Raw genomic sequence first — 22,955 nt, 5'->3', positions numbered from 1 at the left:
GGTGGAATCTGAGTTTCTAGATATAGAATCTTCTGAGTCCTCAGCCATGGGGTTAGCTGCAGGGCTCTGCAAATTGAGACAATAAAATCATGTGGTGCCATTTTTCCATATAGGGTTGGAAATGGCTGGAAGCCTGTGGACTAGCAGAAGCAGTGAAACTCAGTCAACTGGTGTAGCTGCTATGGCAGCTAAGGCAAAGGAGGCCACCATTGGTCCCAAAGGCACTTAATTCTTCCTGCTAAGACTTGGGGGCAGGGTTCACCTTAGAGCTAAGGGAGAAGAGAATGGGGATGGTAGTGCTGGAGGCTGGGATGTAGTCAGTCACTTTCACTCTCTGGGTCTGTTTCTCTAAGTGTAAAATGAGGGCTCAAGGTATAACTAACATCATTCTCTGCTGGTCTTTACATTGAACTCCCCAGAAAGGGTTGTCAAGGCTGTAAAATTACCACTGGATGGAGGTGAGAGACATTGGAACTAGTGAGGAGGACAGTTCAGAGCAATGCCCAACGAAAGCTGGAGAACTCTGCATTTGGGGACCCCTGAGAGCCAAGGGCAGAAACCTCCACCAAAGGCACTCTGTAGCCCAGTCCCCCAGCCTCAGGTCTTCCCGTTACTCTCCGGTTAAGACTCAAGCTCCAGGCCCGGCCCTGCCAGGAGGTTCCTGAGAGAAGAGGACCAGGTCATCGCCACTGCCCTGGCGCCTGGCAGGAAAGAATAGGAGCCTTTTGGTGGCCTCATCTCTAGGCCGCCCAGTCGGGCAACCCCAGCACAGTCCAGTCAGGAGACCTCAAAGGCACAAACCGCCAGCGCTTCGGGCGCTGGCAGGGTCCCGCCCCACCCGGCCCCGCCCTCGGACCCCGCCCGCATCCCTCGCCTCCGCCTCTGGCCGGAAACCCCTCCCCCTGCCCTCGCCTGGTCCTCTCATCCTTTATCCCCTTCCAGTCCCTCTCCCTCCGTTGGTAGGGGAAGCTTCACCCCGCCTGTCCCTCCTTCTTCCTCCCGCTCCGCTCCCGGGTCCAGACTCAGGCCCCCGGCCCCCGCCCAATCCTCCCTCAGCCAGTCACCCTCCCGTTTCCCGCCCCACCGGGGCCTCCCAGCCCCTACTATTCCCCCCAGGCTCCGCCCCCAGCCCCCAGGCCTCTCTCCCCCCCCCCCCCCCCTGATTTCTTGGGCCCCGGCAGCTCGCAGGACAAGAACGCAGGAGCAGCCGCCCCTCCAGGCTTGGATGGAGCTGGCGGGGCTCGCGCGGCCCCGGGAGTGAGCGGCGGAGCGGCGGATCGGTCGGAGCTCAGCGGACTCGCCATGGAGGAGGTGAGGGATGGCCAGGCGCGGGGCCTGAGCTGGGGTCTTCGAGCGGCTCACGGCGGTTAGGGTTCCTGACTCAGGCCCTTGTTCCAGCCGGACCCTCTCTTGCGGGTCTCTAGACACCAGCACATCACCCCGACCCCAACCCCCAGACAGAGCCTAGGCTGGGCGGGGTAGGGATCGCGTCCGGCACTTCAAAGACCCGTCCAGCTTCATTATCTCTTTAGCTTCTTTCTCCAACTGTGGGCATGTTATTGTTCCCATTGGATTGACAGGGAGACTGAGGCTCTGGCCGAAAGTGGCTTGGTGTGCTGGTCTAGAACTCCGGTTACCGTTGACTCCCCGTGCCAACCAGATCACATCCTGAGGGGCAGATTGTATGCGTGTTGTGTTGGATGTGTGTTTGGGGGGCGGGGGGTGTCTGTGAGTCCTGGAATCCTTGTCTCAAGGAATCTTGAGGCAGTGACCCTATCTGGTGGCAGGAGGACTGGCCTCTTTTCTCCCCTGTATAAGTCCCTGTGAGTCCCCTTCCTCCTACCCTCTCACCTGCCCCATAGCTGGGCCCATGTAGGGGCTGATCCTGGCCCCTGCCTTCCCTATACCCCTGGCAGGGCTGACTCCCTGGAGGAGCTGGGCACCTGGACCAACAGCGCCCCTTGAGCCTCCCTCTTTTCCCTCAGGACCCTCTTGGTCTGGGTTGGGGTCAGGCACTCTGTGACCCCTTTACTTGCAAACTCAGTTCTCCCATGATCCAAGCACACAGCAAATACTTAATGTATGCCTGTGAAATGGATAAATTAAAGGAGGGATCTGCTGAGTCTAGAAGACTTTGCTTCTTGTCCTCTGAGGGGTTCTCAGCTTCTATCTCTCCAAGCCAAAGGGAAGAGGATATGTCTGTGCCTGGATGACTGGAAAGAAAAGATGAAGCCTTCACTTTTGGGGTAACCCTGGCCAACTGGGGAGTCCTGGGTGGACCAGGCTGCTTGTGTCCCCATCAGTACTCATCTCCCTACTTCCTGGGGCCACTGCCCAGGGACAGCTGAGCTGTTAGGGTTCTGTCCAGGCCAGGCCCTGTGTTTCTGTGGGATGGTAGATAAGTCACTTCCCCTCTCAGCCTGTGTTTCCTCTTCTATAAAATATAGGGCCTGAGGGCCTCCTCTCTGGATCCTGACAGTATGATTGTGGCCCCTTCTTTCGGAGTGGGTGGAAGTAGGGGGCAAAGTCAGGCCACTATGATTTGCTGTGTTTTCTTGCTGACAGAGGTGGGGCTGCCCTTCCTTGCCCCAGGCCTCTGTTGTAAGGGCTCCGCTGTCTGGCTGTTGCCCCTCCCCTTCTCCCAGAGGATGTGGGACAAGGTTACTCCATCTCCTGATCTGCTCTGGCCCCCAATTAAGAGAAGTTCTCCTGGGGTTTCCTGGGCCCATGGTTTGTCTCCTGTCCAGCCCAGCCCAGCCCTGCACTCTCTCTGGTCCTGAGTTTCTAATATTGCCAGTTATGATTCTCAGGTGCTGAAAGCTCCCCACATAATTGAGCCATCTAAGGTCTTGTCCACCTCTTCCCCACACAGCCGGGAGCTCCCTATCCCCTACCTCACCTTTGGCATCCCTATCTCTTTTCCTCCCATTTCTTCTCCCAGTCACATCCCCTTGTTTCTTTAGGCCTCAGTGTCCATCTTTGTTTCTCTAAAACCCCTCTTAGATCATAGTCACCTGCTTTCCCCCATGACCCTAGGCTGGCCTCATCACTTCATTCCCACAGGGCTGCTTTCAGATCTTCCCCCAGCTTTGAACTTCCTTCCCATGCTCCGGCCACCCTGATGCCAAGCCCCCTCTGTGCAATGGATTGGTAGTTCCTGTCAGGCTGAGGTTAAGTGAAGAAGTGTAGGTCTGGGCACTGGGCATCTGTCCACTTATGTTCTCAAGGCCTCACTTCCCTACCTATAAAATGAGGAAGGTGGGTGATCCAGAAATGCGATGATATATGTGCAGAAGCTTTGAAAACTGCAAATATTAATGTGAGGTATTGCCGCTGGAGTAAGGTTGCATACCCTGGACCCAGGCTTTCCCATCTTTGCCCTGTTCTCTCAGTCATGCTTTTTCCTGGCTTGGCCTCCAGTGGTTCCAGGCTGCTCAGTTACCCTTTCATATCTAGAGAGAGGCAGGGCAGTGAGTGTCCTGTCCGAGGACTGGTTTTGTGACCTTGAGCTAATCTCTGGGTTGGTGCTATGTATCTCCCAACCAGCTGGGGTCTTCTCAAGCAGGGGATGCCCACCTAACTCCCAAACCTGGGACTTCCCTTATTCAGGATCTTTGTTGTCCCTATCAGACTGGAAGTTCCGCCAGTGCTTCCAGTCTCTGATTGCCCCATCTCATGTCTCTGACAGGGTGGGTTCTTAGCAGAGTTTGGTCAGAGCATCACTAGGTTCAGTAAAAGTGCAAAGGTTGTCATAAACTCCCTGTGATGCGAGGTGCCAACAAGTTTTCTTTTGCTGGCCTCTGTCTTCTGTTATGGCCTATGTTGTGGCTTTCCACCTGTTCCCTTCTGGGCGCAGGGTGAAGGTGACCTGGTGCCAAAGGGTGCCTCAGGATTGTCCTACAGTGGGCAGGGGAGGGCCTGAGTGAGGATGGATGGGAGAGGAGGGGGTGAAACAGGAAAAACAGTGGTCAGCTGGTCAACAAGAGGAGAGGATGCTGAGAAACTGGGCTGAGCTGGACAAAACCTCCCCTGTGAGTCCTGCCAAGGGGGAGGGGCCACTTATTAAAATATACTGGGGCAAAGCCAGGCCCCTTGGTGAGAGAGTATCTGAGGAGGGATTGGGCCTGGGCGAAGGGTGGCGGGCAAGTGGGACCTGCAGCCTGGTCTCCCTTCATGTTACTATTGCTATGGCTGATTCCTGATATGGAGACCGTTTCTTGGGCTTTGGTTCATGCCTCCAGCCCCTCACTTGTCACTCCGCCATCCCAAAGTGCCTTCTTGCCTCAGTTTCATCCCAGCCCCATCCTTCCCTAAGGCCCTGGACTTTCTTCTCTAGCTAATCCAGCAATGCTATTCACTGGATACTGCTCTGCTATATACCCTGAGAGGACAGCGGTCAAAGCACAAGGTTTCAGTTTTGATCACTGGGAGCTTCCAGCTGGCAGGAAGTTTTCACGTGTCAGTGGGTGAGGCAGGCAGGGGGAGTCACAGTGGAGGAGAAAGGGGTATGAGATCCCATGGGATGGTAGGTGGGCCCCTGAAAAGAGAAGGTGAGCTTGGAGCTCAGAAGTGGAAGACCTAGGCAGCAGCTTCAAGCTGTACCATGCCTACCTAGCTGCCTTGTTTAAGAGACGCCAAGAGTCAGCAGGCCTAGGAAGTGGCCAACAGTGCTGCAGTTGCTGACGGAGGGGTGTGATGTGTGAAATGTAGGGATGGGGTTTCCCATTGCCCACTTCTTCCCTTCCAGCCCTGGGCCTGGGCCAGCTTGCAAAGGTCACTGAGGTGAGGAGGCCCCTGTGGTTCACACAGCCCATGGGGGAGGATCTGGTGCTTTAGGGAGTGGGGGTTGGATGCATGATAGGATCCAGCCTCCCTCTTCTTGTAAAGGGCCCTGAAGTCTCCTCTTCGGGTCAGGGTGGCTCATAACTGGCCTGTAGGCAAGTCTCCCACTTCCTCACCCTCCATCCGGGAAGACCATTTGGGACCATCCCACTTCCCCATTTTTCTTGTCATCTGCAAGTTAGGGAGAGAACCTGAAGGGGGCACCTCACATTCCAAAGAGCTCCCAGAACATTGATGCCCAGCAGCTAAGCCCGGAAAGGTCTCGTTCTAAATTCTGAACCAGGCCCAGGGAGAGAGGGTCCTGAGAGTCAGAGGGGATGGCAGTGACGATGGTAACAATAAGGACAGCTACCGCTTACTAACTTTAGGGCAGCGGTCCCCAACTTTTTTGGCACCAGGAACCAGTGCTCCTATGAGAATCTAATGCCTGATGATCTGAGTGGAGCTGAGGCGGTGATGCTAGTGCTGGGGAGCGGCTGCACATAAAGATGAAGCTTGGCTCCCTCATCTGCCGCTCACTTCCTGCTGTGCGGCCCGGTTCTTAATAGTCCACGGACCGGTACTGGTCTGCGGCCCAGTGGTTGGGGACCGCTGCTTTAGGATATCCTAGGCACTGCTTTATATGCCATATTTTTATTCAGCAACATTTATTGAGCAGCTACTATGCGCCAGATACTGTGTAGGCACTGAGGATGTAGCAGCAAACAAAACAAAAACCCGTGCCCGAATGAAGTTATATATAAACTTTGCAACTTCTATTAATATCTCCATTTCATAGCTGAAGAAACTGAGGCTTAGAGAGATCAGATGACTTGCCTGTGGTCAGTGTGACTTGAGTTTCAAAGCTTAGACTCCCAACTGCCACAGAGTGTGCTGTTCACAGGGGTGGAGGGGCACAGTGAGAACCAAATTAGGGCTCCCCTGCCATAATAGAGAGCAGGAAGGCTGTGCCCTACCCAGCCCCTGACAACTCATTACACTTCCATCTGCCTGGGCTTGTCCTTCCAAAGGCAGCTGTGGCCACAGAGTATCCCCTGGGGAGAGGTGTGCTCCTTCTAACTGGGGCCCCTTTTTGAGCTTTATGTAAATTACAAAGTAGTCAAAATTAGTGCTAATTTCCTTCTAGCATCCTCTAGATTCTGACACGCTCTTGACCCCCTCTCCTCTACCTTCCCCTTCACACTCACTACTGTGGGTACCAGTCACTGAAGCAAAGTGGTAGCAAATTGGGTATATTTTTATTTTCATTTCACAGAATTTCTTGCATACTCATTATGTGTAAAGGAACAGTGCTAGGTGCTGGGAACCAGAAGTGAATCTGACCCCATTTGGTAGGCATACACCTGGCACCCAGCTACCCAAGCAGGTAATAAAGAGGCACAAGATGTCAGTGCCTGGAGGGCAGCTGTATCAGAGAAAGGCTGAGTTTGCCTCCCATTCTAGCCTTTGGTTGAAGGCATAGTCCTTGTAGTCCTTATCAGATAGGATGGCTGCCCCAAAGTCCTGGCCTGAGGTTGGGAGGAGGGCAGAGAAGCCTCCTATTTTGAGGCAGATGCAGGGGCTACAGAGGGGCTTCTTTAGAAGGGTTGGGGTAGAGAGGCAGATTACCACTCTGCCTGCCTGCCTCCTCTTATCCTTCTGATCCTACTTAAATGTCCTTTCCCCTGGGCAGCCTTCCTGGGCTTCCTGCCTGGACCAGGTCCTGCACTGTACTCTCTCACCAACCCCTTCACTGTTTCCTTCATAGCATTTCGCACTTCTTAATGTGTTTGTGTCTGGTGTTTATTTGTCCAGCAACTCCTTCCCATATTTCCCACTCTATGAGGGCAGAGATCCATTATTTTTATTCCCCTCTGTCTGTACTACCACCTGTGACATCATAGGTGCTCAGAACATTTGTTGGTTTGTTGAATGAACACCTTGAAGGCAGAATGGAGGAGCAGGAAGAACATGGGGTCAGAGACCCAGTTTGAATTCTGGCTCTGCCCCTCCAGCTGTGTGAGTATGGCATGTCATCCCTCTCTGAGCTTCAGTTTGCTGTGACATGTGGATAATGATGCCATTGCCTCGGAGGGTAGTCATATGGGTTAAATGTGTATAAAATGTAACGCGATGGCTCAATACAAAGTGGCTGCTGCTATTATTGTTGCTGCTGTTATTATCCTTATTTCTAATACTGGATTAAGAATATCTGCCTTGGGGGTTGTGGGGAAGCTCACATGGGATGCTATCAGTAGGTACCCAGAAGAGGGACACATCCCTAGAATGGCTTATGGACTAGGTGGCCCCATGGTGGCAACTCTCATGGCATGTCCTGGTGCTATCTTACAGGGTATGAAGGACGGGGGTGAGAAGCCTCGGGAAGCACGGACGGCAGACAAGGCTGGCTGGATCAAGAAGAGCAGCGGGGGCTTCTTGGGGCTTTGGAAAGATCGCTATCTGCTCCTCTGCCAGGCTCAGCTACTGGTCTATGAGAATGAGGTAAGAACTTGCCTGGCCCTGAAGGTTGGGGTGCTAGTGCAGGAGGCAAAGTGAGGGCAGCCCAAACCAGCAGGAGGATCCCAGAACCAGGACTGGAAGACGTGTTCTACTTTTGCCATGCTGTGTAAACTTGGGTGAGTGCCTGATCGTCTCTGTGTCTCTGCGGCATAAAGATAATACCTCTAGATGCAAGTCTATGGCTCCTGGATAAGGGGCTCTTTGAAGCGTATGTGCACAGGGGCATGTGTGTCTCCTCAGCTGTACACCTACACTGCAACTTCCTGTCCCTGGGCTAGGTTCCACATATGTGAATGTTCCAGAAAACTGAAGCTTGCTCTATTTAGCAGTGAATGTAGAAATAATACTTATATTGCTCATGTGTTTTTGGAGTTCTTACATACCTCTCATATGATGCTCATGACAGTCCCATGAGGGTGATCATCATGTCATGTTTTACAGGGATGGATGCTGAGGCTCAGGATAGCCAAATGACTGTTCAACATTCACCTCTCAGTGAATGACGGAGCCAGGTCTAGAACCAAATCTAGTGCTCTTTCCACCCATCAGTGCTAGCAAGTAAACTCTAAAAGTTACTTTTGGTAGAAGTCCTCTAAAATATGTAGAATATTCTCTACCTTCTTCAATAGAAGACGCTGGCCTAAATTGAGTCTTTCCTTGGTGGCTCAGAGGCACTTATCATCAGACTGTTTTGTAATACCAGACTGTACTTTTCAGCTTTTCTTTCTCTTTTAATATGAAGCTGCCAGTTGCCACTGCTGCTGTCCTTGTGCCTCTCACAGTCCTCACATCTTCCCACTCCAGACTTGTGCCCCTTCTCATTTAAGCAGGCTTGGAACTTGGATAACCGAGGAAACTAAAATTGTGTGTTAAGTAAGAGTTGACAAAGCTCTGGGTGAAAACCTGAGAAGGAAAGGTGCCTTTTACTTGTAAATGATGTTTGTGTTCTGGAGTTGAGGCTATCAGAGGGTCCCTCCACTGAAAATGGGCTATCACTGTATGCCTTTGACAGATGGAATACATGGGGAAGAACTGGCCTGGCAGTGGAAGGGACATCCTGCCTGTTCCCCATCAGCCTCTCTCAGCATTCCTCATGGTACCTTGGCAAATTTATAATTGTCCTAGGCCAAGAAAGATTGGGCACACAGATCTACGTGTTTAAAGGATTTGCCCTTGAGAAGTACCTTGTTTCTCCTGCCAGAGGCCCAGGCTCATTGAATTGAGGTGTCAGAGAGGCAGCTGGAGGAGGGCAAGGAGATGAATTGCGCAGACAGCCCTCCAGATGTTCTACACCACTGCTGTCCCCAAATGAGGATGTGCTGTGGTGGCAGCAGAGGGATATTTTTATAAATAAAAGGCGTTGTTGCAGCTTCCTCCAGTCCCAGCTGCCTAAGAGTTAGTTGAATGACAGGCCCTCAGCTGTTAGCCTGTCAGGCGCTGCCAGACTTGCCCCGGGCCGCCTCTCCACATCTGGCCACAGCTGGGATGCAGGGAGGATTTCACATCCTCTAAACACGAAAAATCTAAATTGTGCTTTTAAAAACAAAATCAGTATTAAAAACCCCAGTGCAGCCTCAAGAACTTAGCCCTCAAGGGTGGGGAGCTTGGCCCAGGAGTAGGAATTGAGAAATGCTTATTAGTTCAATTCCTCTTTCTTGATGTAAGAAACTAGGCGAGTGCGAATGCTCTTGGCTGTTTCCTTGCTGTCAGTGAGGCTGATGTTCCAAAAATGCTGCCCCCGCCTAGTGTCTGCTGGTTTATCCGTTTTTCTGAGCTGCAGAAGGGCCAGATGATTCAGCATTTCAGGTCAAGAGGAGACCCAGGTCAGGCAGCCGTGGGGAACTGGGTGGTAGAGACGGGCTGACTTTTCGTCTGGGCCAGTAGTTGTCCAGCTGGGGGAGGCCTGTGCACATGGGACAGGTGCACTGTGCTCTCTGCAATGGGGTGTCCTTTCCCAGGCAGCTTCCTTCCTCTGGATGCCCAGGAGGACCTTCCTGGGTCTCACTCTGGGCCAGGCATTCAGTCCAGCAAACTGGTCCTATATGTATCCCTCTTGAGGGCTACTAGGCCACAGTAGGCGGAACAGAAAGGAGAGCAGACACTTGCAGCATAGGATAGAGAGAGATGGCCCAGCAGGGATTAGGACTGTTTTTCCCGATGGCAGGGTGTCCTTAGTGCCTAGTCCAGTGCCTGCACCCGGCAGGTGCTTTGCGGATTAGCAACCTCAAAGGAGGGAGGGAGCACCATGGCTTGGGCTCATAGGAGTGGGCAGCAGAGCTTCCTGGACCAGATGGATTTTACTATCTCTTGTGTTGAGTGGAGGAACCGGGAAGGGATTGGAGACTAGGGGGTGGAAAGAGATGTGTGGAGGCAAAAATGGAAAAGACACCTGATTGAATTTGGATGGGAAAGCTCAGGTCACCCTGGCCATCTGTTCCCTTTTCCTTGAGGTGCTGAAGAGAGGGTAGATCAGTGGTAATCCACTTTAGCTGTATAGTCATCTGCTTTGGAAAATACTGGTGTCCAGACTCCACCCTCTCACCCCCCCAGGGATCCTGATTAGTCTGGGATGTTGCCTGGGCATTGGAGTTTTGAAGGATTCCATGTGCCACCAATGTTGAGAACCTCTGGTGTAGAACAGAGGTTCTCAAACTTTTGTATATATCCGAATCACCTGGAGGGCTGTTAAAACTCAGATTGCCAATCCCATTCCCCTAAGCTTATGATTAAGGAGGAATGAAGCTTGAGAATTTGCATTTTTAACAAGTTCTCAGGTGATGCTGCTGCTGCTGCTGGACCAGGTACCATGCTTGGAGAACCACTAGTGTAGAGCAACCTGTTGCTAAGGCACTTACCAAGCCTCTGCCTCTGGCTGGGAGGAATGCGCTGTGATGGGAAGAGCTCTGGCCTGGGAGTCAGAGGATGTGGGTTTGAGTTTGGCCTTACCCCTTATACTTGGGTCTGTGACCCTAGGGCAAATCACTTCACCTCCAGGCTTCATTCTCTTCCTCTGTAAAATGAGGCAAATACTAGCTTTCTTAGGGCGATTGAGAGGCTCAGGAGAATCAGGAAGGTACCTGAGTGCTTGTTGAGTGTCAGTGTTTCTCAGTACAGTAGTCCCTCATTATCCACAGGGGATTGGTTCCAGGATACCTGTGGATACCAAAATTCACAGATGCTCAAGCATCTTATGTAAAGTGACATGGTATTTGGATATAACCTACACACATCCTCTTATATACTTTAAATTATCTCTAGCTTACTTATAATACCTTATACAATGTAAATGCTATGTAAATAGTTGTTAAACTGTATTGTTTAGGGAATGATGACAGGAAAGAAATGTCTGTACATGTTTAGTATGGGAAAAACCCGAAATAAATAATCTAGGTCAGCAACAAGGTAACTTTTTTTCCAAATATTTTTGATTCAAGGTTGATTGAATCTGTGTATGCGGAATCCTTGGATATGGAGCGCCAACTGTATATGCAGATTATCATGGAGGGAAATTGGGGCATTTCTTCTGCAAATAATTGAGTCACTGCCTCCTAGATATTCCACCAAAACTGCAGAGCACTGAGGTGATCCCTGGGTGGGTGCTCTTGCTGGCTGGTTGCATGACTTACAACAGCAAGAGTTGCCTTCACTTGTTGGCCAGTCTCCAGGGCAATGCCCCCCACCCCCACCCCACCCCAGCGCCTGCTGCTACTTGCCTAAAGTCTCTAGGGTGAGAATGTACCACATCTAGGAAGTTGTTCCAGCTGGGTCTTCCTGGAAGAGGAAGCAATTGACCACCATTGATGGAAGAGCTTGTCCTAGGCAGCTTGTTGGAGAGCACTCAGGTGCCAGGGTCGATGAGCAGGAAGGCAGACCAGTCAGCATTCAGGGGTGGCCTAGAAGAGGCTGCCCACTGTCCTGGCCACTGGCCTTTCTAGTGATAAGGCCTCAGGATGACAGCCTTGTGTGTGTGGGGTGCTCTTAAAGGAACCCTTGTCCTCTTCATTGTGCAGGCCATGGAGAGTGGCCTCTCACCCCAAGACAAGGGTCAGCAGAGGAAGATACAGGTGGAGAAGTCAACTCAGGATCACTGTGGTAAAGGCAGGGCATGTAGCCGCAAGCGTGCCTCATTCATGCTTCCCTCTGTGGTTCTGCCTGGAAAGCCTTTTCTCATTTTGTGATAACTTGCTCCTTCTTCCAGATACCTCTTCCACAGATCTCTGCCTGGCCTCTAGGACTGCATGGACCCTCAGGCACCCTTTTCTAAGCCTCTCCAGCTTCCTCTGTTGCCTCTTTTGACCTTAGGCATATTTGAGTCAGCCCTGCTCCCCACCTTTGGGCTATGAGCCCCATTTCTCATGTGCACGGTGAGCCTTGAGGGTGTCCCTCCAGATAGCGTGGACTTGCTATACCTCATCTTGGTGATTTATTGGCAGCCTGACCAAGTGATGCCCTCACTTGAGTGGGATCAGGGTCTGAGGTGGGGTCTGCGTATTCAAGTGTCTGGGTGCATCTCATTCTTACCACTTCATATCCTTTCTCTCTCCCTCCCCAGGATGAGCAGAAGTGTGTGGAGACAGTGGAGCTGGGCAGCTATGAGAAGTGCCAGGACCTTCGTGCCCTCCTTAAGCGGAAACATCGTTTTATCTTGCTGCGATCCCCAGGGAACAAGGTAGGGCTGTGCCTACTGTGGCCTGACCTCCCTCCAGGCTGGGGTCTGCTTTGGAGGATCACCCCTGGGGGCTCTCTAAGATAGGCTGAGCTTCTAGATGCAGCCTACACATTCTCTGTGGAGTGTTCCCTGAGGCTCAAACCCGGAGCTGCTGCAGGGTGAACCTTTTGCTCGTTTTGTCTCCCCAGCCCCTGGTTGATAGGAGATGTATTTAGAGCTCTGGTGAGAACTCTGCTCCCCTCTCCCCTTCCAGGCTCTGGAGCCTCCTTCCCAGGCTATAGTTGGAAAGTAGCCTTTGGGAGGTGGGGCCCTTGGCCTTCTCCCACACCCTGGACACAGGAGGCCCAGGGATGAGGCCTTCATCCTACTAGGCCTCTGACACTGTGATATAGTCTGGGCCAGAGGGGAAGGTGTGGCCTCCCCTTCATCCCAGGCCTTCCTGGGTGGGCCACCCCTCTACCCTCCATCCTGGACTCAGTGCTCAGAGATGTGCATCCCCCCCAGCTCTCCTCCCCTTGTACTTTCCTTTCTTGGCTGATGCTGGAAAAAGTCTCTTGCCTGAGAAGTTCTTTTCCTGAGACATGCTGTGTGTGCAGATGAAGTTTGCTGTTTGTACCGCGTATCTCTGGCAGGGAGTCTGGGTGGGTGTTGACACACGGCATAGATATCGAGAGGGAGTCAGATTCTAGGCTGGCGTGTACAGCACATCTTGCCAGCTCACGCCCATCTGCAGCTGGGTCACGCCTCGTCCCGACCTCTGCATGTCATGTGGAGCCTCCTGGAGTGGCGCTGAGTCAGAGAGCCTGGGGGTTGGGGAGTGGGTCTGGTCTGGGCCTGCTGGAGGCCATTCTGTTTCTTCCTCAGCTTTCAGGGCCAGGAGCCCAGTCCTCTGGAGGAGACCATGCTGCTTTACTCACTAACCTTTCGTCCTGCTCTGCACTGGGTGGGAACAAAGGATCAACTGCAAGGCTCTGACCCTGGGATTGGGGGTGTGCCCAGGGTGGGGGCAGGTTTGTAGTGTTCATGAGGCTGGGACAAGGTTTCACTTGACATCTGCTGCTTAGGGCTCTTTGAGGAAGAGTGCCATGTTTTGGTCTTTTAGGCATTAGAGCCCTACTCTGTCCTGGAGGACTGCTTCCTCTCTAGGGCGATGTATTTGTGTTTGTGTGTTTGAGATGTGCAGAGTTTGTTATGCATGAAGGTCTGCTCCTATATGTCCAGTGTGCATGTGTATATCTCTTTATGTGCAGGTACGTGTTCACCTGGCCATGGTCTGTCTGGGTTTCTGTGTGTCTCTTAGTGAGTTTATGTGGTCATGGGTTGGAGGGGGCCTTGCTTCTCTGTCCTTTGTCCATGCTATTCTGTGGGCCACCTCCTTTCCCCAGCTCCGAGGATCAGCTGGTGGTAGGCTAGGTGGGTTGGGCCCAGCGCAAGGTGAGACATCACTTTTGGAGAGACCTGTTTGTGCAGCTATATTCTCAGCCACTTTGGCCAACACCCTCTTTTCTATCCCCTAATTCTGCTGAGAGTTCAGTTTGGCTTTGGGTGACTCTGGGAACAGGATGATCAGTTAGGGAAACGGGCTGCGGAGCAGTTGGCGGAGAGTACAGAGCAGTGAAAAGATAGCACGTCCTGACTCCAGCTCACGGGCCCTCTGATCTTTGCCACCCCAGGAACTCACACAGAGAGTCGGGGCTCTCCAGAGGGCAAATGTGGGGGGCTTCCCAGAGCACCACATCCCCTATATTCTCTCACCCTCCTTTCCTGTCGCCCTGGGTGTTCCCCATCCTCAGTGAGGCTGCCCACTGGCCAAGAGGTCACATGACCCTGGCTGTCTGGTCCTGAAGCCGCCTGTTTTTTGCTTCTAATCAAATAAACAAAGACTCCAGTGTCTTGCATGCCCCTCTCCCCCTGCCTCCTCATCCCTACCATGAGGTCACAGGCAGACTCTGCCAGGAAGCAGGGTGGCCTCTGCTGGGCCTTGCTGCCCTGCTGGTCTCAGACAGCTTGGCCCTTTCCTCTTTCCTCCCTCCTCTCCCCCTCTCACTTTTTCCCTGTCTTTTTGTCCTCCCCGCTTTCCCAGTCCATGTGGCCCTATCCTGTGGTCAGTCCTGTTAGTTCCTAAGGTCCTCACAGGGCCTATGCCCCTGGGACTTCTTGGAAGGACTTGGGGAGGGACCTGTGCAGCTTGTGGCTCTTTGGGACATGGGGCGGGGGTGAGTCAGGAGGAGCAACTTCTTGGTATTCAGCTGGTCCCTGTTCTGATCACCCTCGTAGGATGCCTGGCTCATTCAGGAGAGATCACAGGGTTACTAAGGGTGAGGCTGGGTCCCATTTAACTTTGTATTCCTTCTCGTAGGGGAGCCCTTCGGCCAATACACTCCCTTCAGTCTGCCTTACGTGGGCCGACCAATGGGAAAGGCCACAGTTTGAATTGGGTCCAGTGGTCTGTTCTTGTCCCACTGAGGCCCCAAGTAGTGAAGAGACCTATGCAGGGTGCCACTGAGGGTTGGTGGGACTGGAATAGAAACCTGTGATCTTGACGCCAGGCCAGTGTCCTTTCTCTGCTCCGTTCTTGCTGCATCTACTGCTAAGTTCAAGTGTATGCTTCTCAAGCTCTCTGGGATGCTAAGTCCTACACCAGGCAGGGGCCCCGCCAACTCCAGGCCTATGAGTAGGAGTAGCAGCTGAACTCAGAGGGGCTGGCCCTGGTCCGCCTTTCTCACAGCCCTGTCACAGGGTTGGGTGGGCCCTTGAAGAGCCTGGATACAACGCTGTCCCTTCCTGAGCCCCTGGCAGCCCTGATGGCTGGGCTAAGAGGCAGTTGCCAAGGTGCCCTGGGGTTTCTGACTTAACTGCAGATCTGCTGCCAGGATCGAATTTACCCCGGTCATGCAAATGAGCATTTGGTTGTGCCTGGCATGAGGAGGTGGGTGGGACCCAGGGCCCTGTGTGGGGAGAAGCAGGAGGGAGGCAGCCAGGAGGAAGTTATATAATGAGGATGCTGAGGGGGCCAGGCGGACTGCGGTGTTACATAACTGAGAGGGGCGGGAGGGAAGGTGCTATCTAACACCGGGGTGGGGGATGGGCAGGCTGGCGACCTGCTGGACAGAGAACTAGGGCATCTTGAGGTCAGAGAGTGGGCAGCAGCCCAAATACAGGGCAAAGGAAGGAACCTCGGGCCAGTTCATTCATTTATTGGCTCATTCATTCAGTTACCATTTATCGAATACCTACTATATGGCATGCCCTGGCTTTAGTCAGGTTGAATTCCCTCAGCATTGCTTTGTGGTAGGCAGTGTTATCCCTTTTTCTAGATGAGGAAACTGGGGCTTTTTTGTCCAGAAGAAAGGCCAGGGTGATAATTCCCACTACTGAGCACTCACTCTGTGCCTAGCTTAATTCAACACTTTAGATCCATCAGTGATCTTCACAGCTCCATGAGGCAGGTTATGTGGTGTTTTCCTTTTACAGATGAGGAAACTGAGGCTCAAGGTCTTCCAGCTGTAAGTGGAAGAGCCTGGATACAACACTGTCCCTTCCTGAGCCCCTGGCAGCCCTGATGGCTGGGCTAAGAGGCAGTTAGTTGCCCCTCAGCATCCTCATTATATAACCTCTGTCCAGATCAGAGGTCCTAGGAGACTGGGATTACTCCTACTTTACAGAGAAAACTGGAGCCCAAAGATCAGGCAGCTGGCCTAGGGCAGTCAGTCACATGGGGCAAGACCAGATCTGGGCTCTTTCCACCGGGCAAGGCTGATTCTAATCCAAATCTCTGGCAACGGCACGTAGGGGAGGAGCACCTTCCCTCTGGACCTTCCCCTCCCTGCCTGGTGTCAGACCTCTTGTGGGGGTCGTTTTGATTTTCAACTTTGGGATCTGGGTGGGAAGCTTCCTTAAGACCCCAAATGCAAACACGTTTAAACATCTGCCATCCACCCTATCCATGCTCCCTGCAGGTCAGTAACATCAAATTCCAAGCGCCCAGCGGGGAGGAGAAGGAATCCTGGATCAAAGCCCTCAATGAAGGGATCAACCGAGGCAAGAACAAGGCATTTGATGAGGTGCGATGCAGTCCTGCAGATGGCTCTGTGTCTCTTTCTCACTGTGTGTGTGATCTCAGAGAAGACCCTGCCCCACCACACCCCAGATAAGCCCTTGATTATGTCACTGCTACAAACTTTGGGTCATCTGCTGTCGCCTCATTAAATCCTCACAACTAGGTAGTAGTGTTCCCATTTTACAGATGAAGAAACTGAGGTATAAGGAAATTAAGTGAATTTACTTTAAATAAAAACATGCATAAAGCGGTAGAGTAGAGAATTTAACTGGTTGCAGCTATGCATCCTTTCCAACTGGAAACAGCAGGTAGGCCTAGATCAGAGAGGTCTGGGGGGTAAGTTGAGAGTCAGAAAACTCATTTTTCAGTTCGGCTATGAAGTCCAGGCCAGTCTGGCTCTAACCCTGGGCCTCCCTATCTGTCTGCAATGGCCACTCAGTTGCCAGTACTGTAGTGGTGATGGTGGCAACAGCAGCCATGATCAGGCTTGGGGCAATCAGGATGTCCCCTGTGGCAAATCTCCTATAGAAGATTGTCTTTGACTCAAAACTAATTGGGCTAAAATGGACCTAGAGGCCACCTGGGATGGCCTTTGGATTGCAGAAGTCTGAGACCCAAGGGGAGCGAATCTTCCCAAGGCCCCTGACTCAAAGCCATGGCTCCTATGTCGTGTCTTAGGTGACAGTCATGTTTGACCCTTCACTAGCTGGGGAAAGTGCCCCCATTTTGTGGGACAGCAGTGATGAGACATATTATGGGTATTGTGAATCTTGCTTTGTGGTTTCTTGGGCTATTACTCACCCTTACCCTCATCCCCCTCCTTTCCTTATCCTGAGAACAGAGTTACTACTCTCCAGATCCCCTGACCCAAAGGGGCAGAGGCCTTGCTCTTTCCAGGCATATCCCCAGGGGTCCTGGGAGAGTGACTGGGGTTAGGGCAAGGCCTATTCTGGAAGCAGGTACCAGGAGATTATGGGCCATCTTCTCCCCTGCCTCCAACTAAGCCCAACTAAGCCCAACTAAGTCACAGTAGGCTGAGGAGCAAAGGGCTGATAGCCTATATTCAGGCATGAAGACTGAGGCAAAGAGGGCAGCTGCAGAAAAAGGGAGAGCCTCAGACTGCAGGCAGATGACAAAGGCAGTGTAGAGGTCATGAGAAGAACAGGTCTGGACATGGGGAGATGCTTCAAAGAGAGAGGTAGCGACAGGGTGCTCGACCCTGTGAAGTGAGCATGCGGGTGCAGACCTTGACTTTGAGCTAACGCCTGAGCATTTCTTCTTCCCCCCAAAGCCTGGTGGGGACTGACCTGGTTCCTTCTCCTTCCCAGGTAAAGGTGGACAAGAGCTGTGCCCTGGAGCATGTGACACGGGACCGGGTGCGTGGGGGCCAGCGGCGCCGGCCACCTACAAGAGTCCATCTGAAGGAGGTAAGACTTTACCCCAGCTAGTACAGGTGGGAGGTCAGTTGAACCTGGGACCCAGCACTTTAGGATGGTAACCAGGCTTAGAGACCCCTTTTCCTGGAGGACTTCTGGAGCTGGGGCTTCTCAAGTGTTTTGCGGGGAGCTGTGTGTAAAGGCACACGTGTTAGATGTGTTCAGGGTATAGATGCACCTGCTGTGCTTGTTGAGTCCACACACTGGCCTTAGCCAGAATTGGTGCTTGAAGGAAACTGAGACCCTGAGACTACTCCTTGCCTCTCAGAGCTCAGCTTCCAGCTGGAGAAAAGACGTGCTCCAAGTAGAGCTATGTCTAAGTGTTGTACTGAGGGTTCTGGGAGGCCAGGGCAAGAGGGACCCCAGAAGACCCACTGGTGCTTGAGCTGACCCTTGAAGGAAGGGAACGGTTTCAACTGGCAGATGTGATGTGATTGAATATGGGTCTGGGAGAGATGGACTGAACAGAGGGACGGTTGTCAGAAATGCCCCCAAGACTGGAGGCTGAGCAAATAGAGGCCCTGGGCACAGGGGATTTAGGAGAAGGTATGGGCAAGGGGAGGGGTAAAGGAGGAGCTTCCTTTCAGACTGGTGTTGCTGATGGGGGCAGATGGTGGGTGGAAAGAGGTCTTGGAGGCCAGGAAAGAACCTCAGCAAACGCTAACATTTGGGGACCGGGGTGGCAGTAGGGAGCCAAGGAAGAGGAGGCCAGAGAGATGAGTGGCACATCTGGGGAGAGAAGGGTACAGGACTTGAGGGTCGTCAGCCAGGCTGGCAGCCAGTCACAAGGGCAGGACTGAGAAAAAGGCAGGTGGTGACATTTACAGCATATTTTCTCAGAGGAGTCAGTTAAGGGTTGACATGGGAATACAAAGCTAGGGATGCTGGGCTGGGGGTACCATGGGAGGGAAGAAAAGGAAGGGAGGGGGACAAGGTTATTAGAGACTTTGTTTTGAGGTGAGGCAGCCTGTTCATGTCTCAGCTGAAGGAAGAAAGCCTGTAGAGGGAGCGACTAAAACAGCTAGAGAGAAAAGGAATGCCTGAGGTGAGAGGTCCAGGAGATGCTGGGGGAGGGCCAGCCTTTGAGGGGAGACCCTTGGAGAAGAATTCTGGGAGGCCCTCTCATCCCATGTGTCCACCTGTGCACATGTAAAAGGGAGTGAGGGTCCTAGCCAGGACTCCCACCATCAAAGGGATCTTGGGAGAGGCCTACTGCCCAGCCCTGCTCCAGGGTCTCCGAGGCTCCCTGGGAGGGTCTCCATGACTATGTAGCTGCAGGGTGTCCCTATGAGTCCCTGGGGCTAGGTTGGTGTCAGCTGTCAGCTTGGCGCAGCTGTTCCCCTCTGGCAGTCAGCTGTGGTCTGGGGCCACATCTGACGGTGTGAGGAGAGTGGGCACAGGCTGCTGAGCAGCTGGGCAGGCAAGGACTGGAGAGGTCTAGGCCAGAGGGCTAGGTGTGAGGCTGGCGGACCAGACAGAGGTCTCTAAGGAGGGGAAGCAGAAGTGAGTGCAAGACAACTCTGGAGACCTATATTTGAGTCCTAGTCCTGTTGCCTATTGGCTGTGGAAACTCTGGGTGGGTGGTTGCAGAGAAAGGACACTAGCAAGGCCACGCAGCCAGGAAGGGGTCAGGAACAGGGCCTGCTGCCCAAGCCAGTACAGTTGTCATTAAAAAGAACAGAAGAAGCAGACTGGGGCACCAAGATGACACCCTGGCTCAGATTTCCTGGCCTACGATCATAGGAGTGAGGGAGAGGAGAGGATTCATCAGAGGGTGTGGAGAGTGGGGGACTGGGGACCTGGGCAGCCTGGATGGGAGGGCTTTAGTGCCCTTGTCGGTGGGCACGTCAGACCCAAAGGCCAGTCATCCAAGGTGACACCCATATGCTGCTCCCCACCAGGTAGCCAACGCAGCTTCTGACGGGCTTTCGCGCCTGGACCTTGATGTTCTGGACAGTGGGCCTCCAGTTTTTGCTCCCAGCAATAATGTCAATGCAGCCCAACCCCGGGAGGCACTCCGGCCTCCCATGCCTCCTACCAAGACTTCCCCAGCACCTGAGATGACCAGCCTTGGTGACAAAGCGGAAACCCCGGCAGGGGAGAGAGCCCCAACCCCTATCTCGGCAAGCTCTGAGGCCCACCCTGAGAGCCAAGAGGACTCAGAGACTGCAGTGAAGAAGGACAGTGGCTCTGAGCAGCCCCCTAACAGAGTCCTGCCTGACAAACTGAAGGTGAGCTGGGAGAACCCCAGCCCTGAGGAGCCCCCTGACCCTGAAAGTGCAGAACCACCCCAGGTACCCTGTTCTGAGACTTCTGAGGCTGCACCCAAGGAGGATAGGAAACCCCCTACACCCCCGCCTAAGATCTTATCGGAGAAACTGAGAGCCTCCATGGGTGAGATGGAGGCTTTGGGGCCAGTCCAGAGTCCTGGGGCCTCTGAGACCTCTGCCCCAGGCCCAGCACAGGTCTCAGTGAATGGTGTGGATGACAGTCCTGAGCCTGTCAAGCCATCTGAAGCCTTGGGCACCCCAGGAACTCCCCCAAAGAATGCAACAACGTCCACAGCATTGCCCCTCAGGGACCAGCCCCCTCAGTTCCATCCCCGCTGCTCTTCCATGGGGGACCTGCTTGGGGAAGGCCCCCGGCGTCCATGGAAGCCTGGGGAACGGCTGTACCGGGCCCATCTGGAGGTGAAGGTGGCCTCACAGCAGACGGAGAAACTGTTGAACAAGGTGCTGGGCAATGAGCCGGCCCCTGTGAATGCTGAGACGTTGCTCAGCCAGGCTGTGGAGCAGCTGAGGCAGGCCACCCAGGTCCTACAGGAAATCCGAGATCTGGGAGAGCTGAGCCAGGAAGCACCTGGGCTACAAGAGAAGCAGAAGGAACTGGTGACCCTCTATAGGAGAAGTGCACCCTAGGGCCTGCTGGGCCAGGGCACTGTCCCTCCTAGCTGGCCCAGTTTCATCAACTTTGCCGAGAAATATACTTCTGCTCAGTCTGTCAAAGAGCCATTGGGCATGTCAGGGTTTGGCCAGGACCTATAGAGACTCCTGGTATCCTTCTTGCCCTGCCTTGGCCAGTGATGCCAGGTGCCATCCAGGGTTACTATCTGGCTATCTGGGCTGGCCTCCAGGCTCTGGCTTGGGCTGGGAGCACCTACTCAGAACCTCTGTGCTTACACAGTTGTTCCAAACTGCCCCAGGGCTTTGGCACAGTCCTAGGAGTTCTGGGGTAGCATCACCTCTGCTTCTCACCCTAGTAGTTTACATTCCTGACTTCTAAATAGAGCACAGCTGAGTTCCCCACAGCCTCCATGTCCGACCTCCCCAGGCAGAGAGCCTCATGGCAAAGGCAACTTCAAGCTGTAACCAACCCTTCCACCCATCTATTCCGAGTAGCTGCTGAGACTATGGGTCCAGGCTGTGGGTTCATCCTTCAGCAAGGGAGACCTGGAAGCCAGCTAGGGCCTCTGAAGGCAAGTGGGAGACATTTGTCAGAAAGCCATTTGCTGTGTGCTCCTTCTCTGGGCCTGTCCTATTCTGCAGGCCTTCCCCTCTGGTGAATTGTGACCAGAGGACTCCAGGGTGGAAGAGGAACTCGCAGTGTCTCCTACTCTAGTCCTGCCTCTGAACCAGCTTGTGACCAGCCTTGCACATTCTTATAGAGGTGAACCCCAGAATAGCCCCGACATCAACATCAGAAAATCCTGCATGTAATTCATTATAAATCAACATTCAGAAGAGAAGCCGCCCCAACTTCCGTGCCTCCCCAGATGGAATTTATATCTGGGTCTCCGCGGTTCCTCCTCAACCCAAACAGGTCCAATATCCCAGTCATTTCTTCTAACGCTGAGGGGTATGTTGGGGCCTGAAACCACTTCCCTCTCCTGTCTTCCTCGCACCCCTTTGGCTCAGGCCCTAGAAGGACCGCTCCTCCTGAACTTCCTAGTGGAAGGTGCATTTTCTCCTGGCCCGTGCCTGCACCCTGAGCCTCTCCCTAGGGCACCTCCCTCCACCCCCACCCCCATCATCCCTGGCTCTGGGAGCACATCCGGTCTTCATCCTGCTGCAGCAACTGGACTGAGGGTGGTGCCTATAGGTGCAGAGGCCCTGCGGGTTGCAGCCACTCTTCCTGGGATCTACGGGAGTGGGAGAAGCTCCTGAAAGGCCTGTTCAGGGGGTTTCTGCATGTGCACTTTTGTTTACTGAAAGAGGAGAAGGTGGGTCACAGCCGCGTGCCCTGGTCTTTTTGCCCCACTGCCCCACATCCAGCCACCAGTCGTGCCCACTGAGGCCTGCCAATGCAGGCCAATGCCTTCTTTACTGTACTTCTGCTTTGTTCTTGAGAGTAATAGCTAGGGATCAGGAGGGGCCGGGGTGGGGATGAGCAGCAATGTCATAGCTCGTGAGTCCCCATGGGCTTCCCCAAACCACACTCCTTGGATAAACTAGGCTCCCATACCACAGTCTGCTTGTTCATCTGTGTCCAGTATGAGAGCAAGGATGTCATCGGGTGCCCATAGTCACGTGGCCCCCTGCCATCTTCCTTTGGGGAACAGCTTTCCCCCACCAGCAGCCTGGGCTGTCTGGAGCTTTAGCCAAGTCACCTGCTTCCAGGGACTAGAGCCTCCTTTTCCTCTAAGTGTTACCAGGCTGAACGGGTAGCTCTGGGGCCACCTCAGTGGCCTAATGCCATTGGTTCCTATGGGGTCACCATGCCTTGGCAGCCTGGGTCCCTGGGGGAAGCCAGCTTTCAGGGGAGAGAGAAGAGGATGGTGCTACCTTGCCTGTCTCCTGGAGGAAGATGGCATTCCATGTCTTCTGCTTATGAAGCGCCTTTCTTGAAGTTTGGCAATAAATCCCTTTTTATGGAACTTTTCTGCTGCAAGCCTGTTTGTTGGTGTGGGACCAGCTCCAGGGCCGACCTTAGGGAAGCAGAAGGTGGGCGGATAATCAGTGGCCTCACTGGCCCGCAAAACCCCGTTCTAGGGCATCCTTCCCATAGGCTGGGCTGAGGCATGGCCCTCCCTCAATGCTCCATCTTTGCTAAACTCAACCAGGCCCCCAATTTCATCCACACATGCATTTTTATAGGCTGGCAGCTACATGTCATAAAGAACAATACTTTTCAATTTTTAAAAGCTTTATTTGGAAGTAATTTCAAACAGAAGAGTTGTGAGAATTAGAATAGCACAGAGAACACTCTATTGGTTTATCTTTTGAGTGCTTTCTCTCTTCAACATAAACACAAGTTTTTTTCTGAATCATTGGAGAGTTAGTTGTCATGGCTCCTTACCCCTGAATACTTCACTGTATAGTTCCTAAAAATAAGTATGTTCTCTTATGTAACCATAGTACAGTTGTCAATTTCAGTATTTTTAACACTGATATGATAGTTATCGTTCATATTCCAATTTTGTCATTTTACCTAATAATATTATTTATATTTC

At 53.0% G+C, this 22,955-nt stretch overlaps 1 protein-coding gene across 2 annotated transcripts; it reads left to right on the top strand.

Moving 5' to 3' along the window:
- Window positions 1–1,169: 1,169 nt before the first annotated feature.
- On the top strand, window positions 1,170–22,379 carry PLEKHO2 (pleckstrin homology domain containing O2). Of its 2 annotated transcripts, none has more exons than XM_039865300.1 (6): window positions 1,170–1,311; window positions 7,174–7,323; window positions 11,894–12,010; window positions 15,970–16,074; window positions 17,399–17,497; window positions 19,408–22,379. In XM_039865300.1, the coding sequence occupies exons 1-6, from the start codon at window positions 1,303–1,305 to the stop codon at window positions 20,422–20,424; spliced, it is 1,497 nt and encodes a 498-aa protein (XP_039721234.1). In that variant the 5' UTR covers window positions 1,170–1,302; the 3' UTR covers window positions 20,425–22,379. The 2 variants fall into 2 exon arrangements, with proteins under 2 accessions (XP_039721234.1, XP_039721236.1); XM_039865302.1 differs by lacking the exon at window positions 1,170–1,311 and adding an exon at window positions 5,310–6,840.
- Window positions 22,380–22,955: the final 576 nt, after the last annotated feature.

The sequence above is a fragment of the Pteropus medius genome, unplaced genomic scaffold, assembly GCF_902729225.1.
Source record: "Pteropus medius unplaced genomic scaffold, Ma_sr-lr_union100, whole genome shotgun sequence".
Lineage (NCBI taxonomy): Eukaryota > Metazoa > Chordata > Mammalia > Chiroptera > Pteropodidae > Pteropus > Pteropus medius.
The sequence above is the reverse complement of the archived record's forward strand: the minus strand, read 5'-3'. Positions and strand labels throughout refer to the sequence as shown.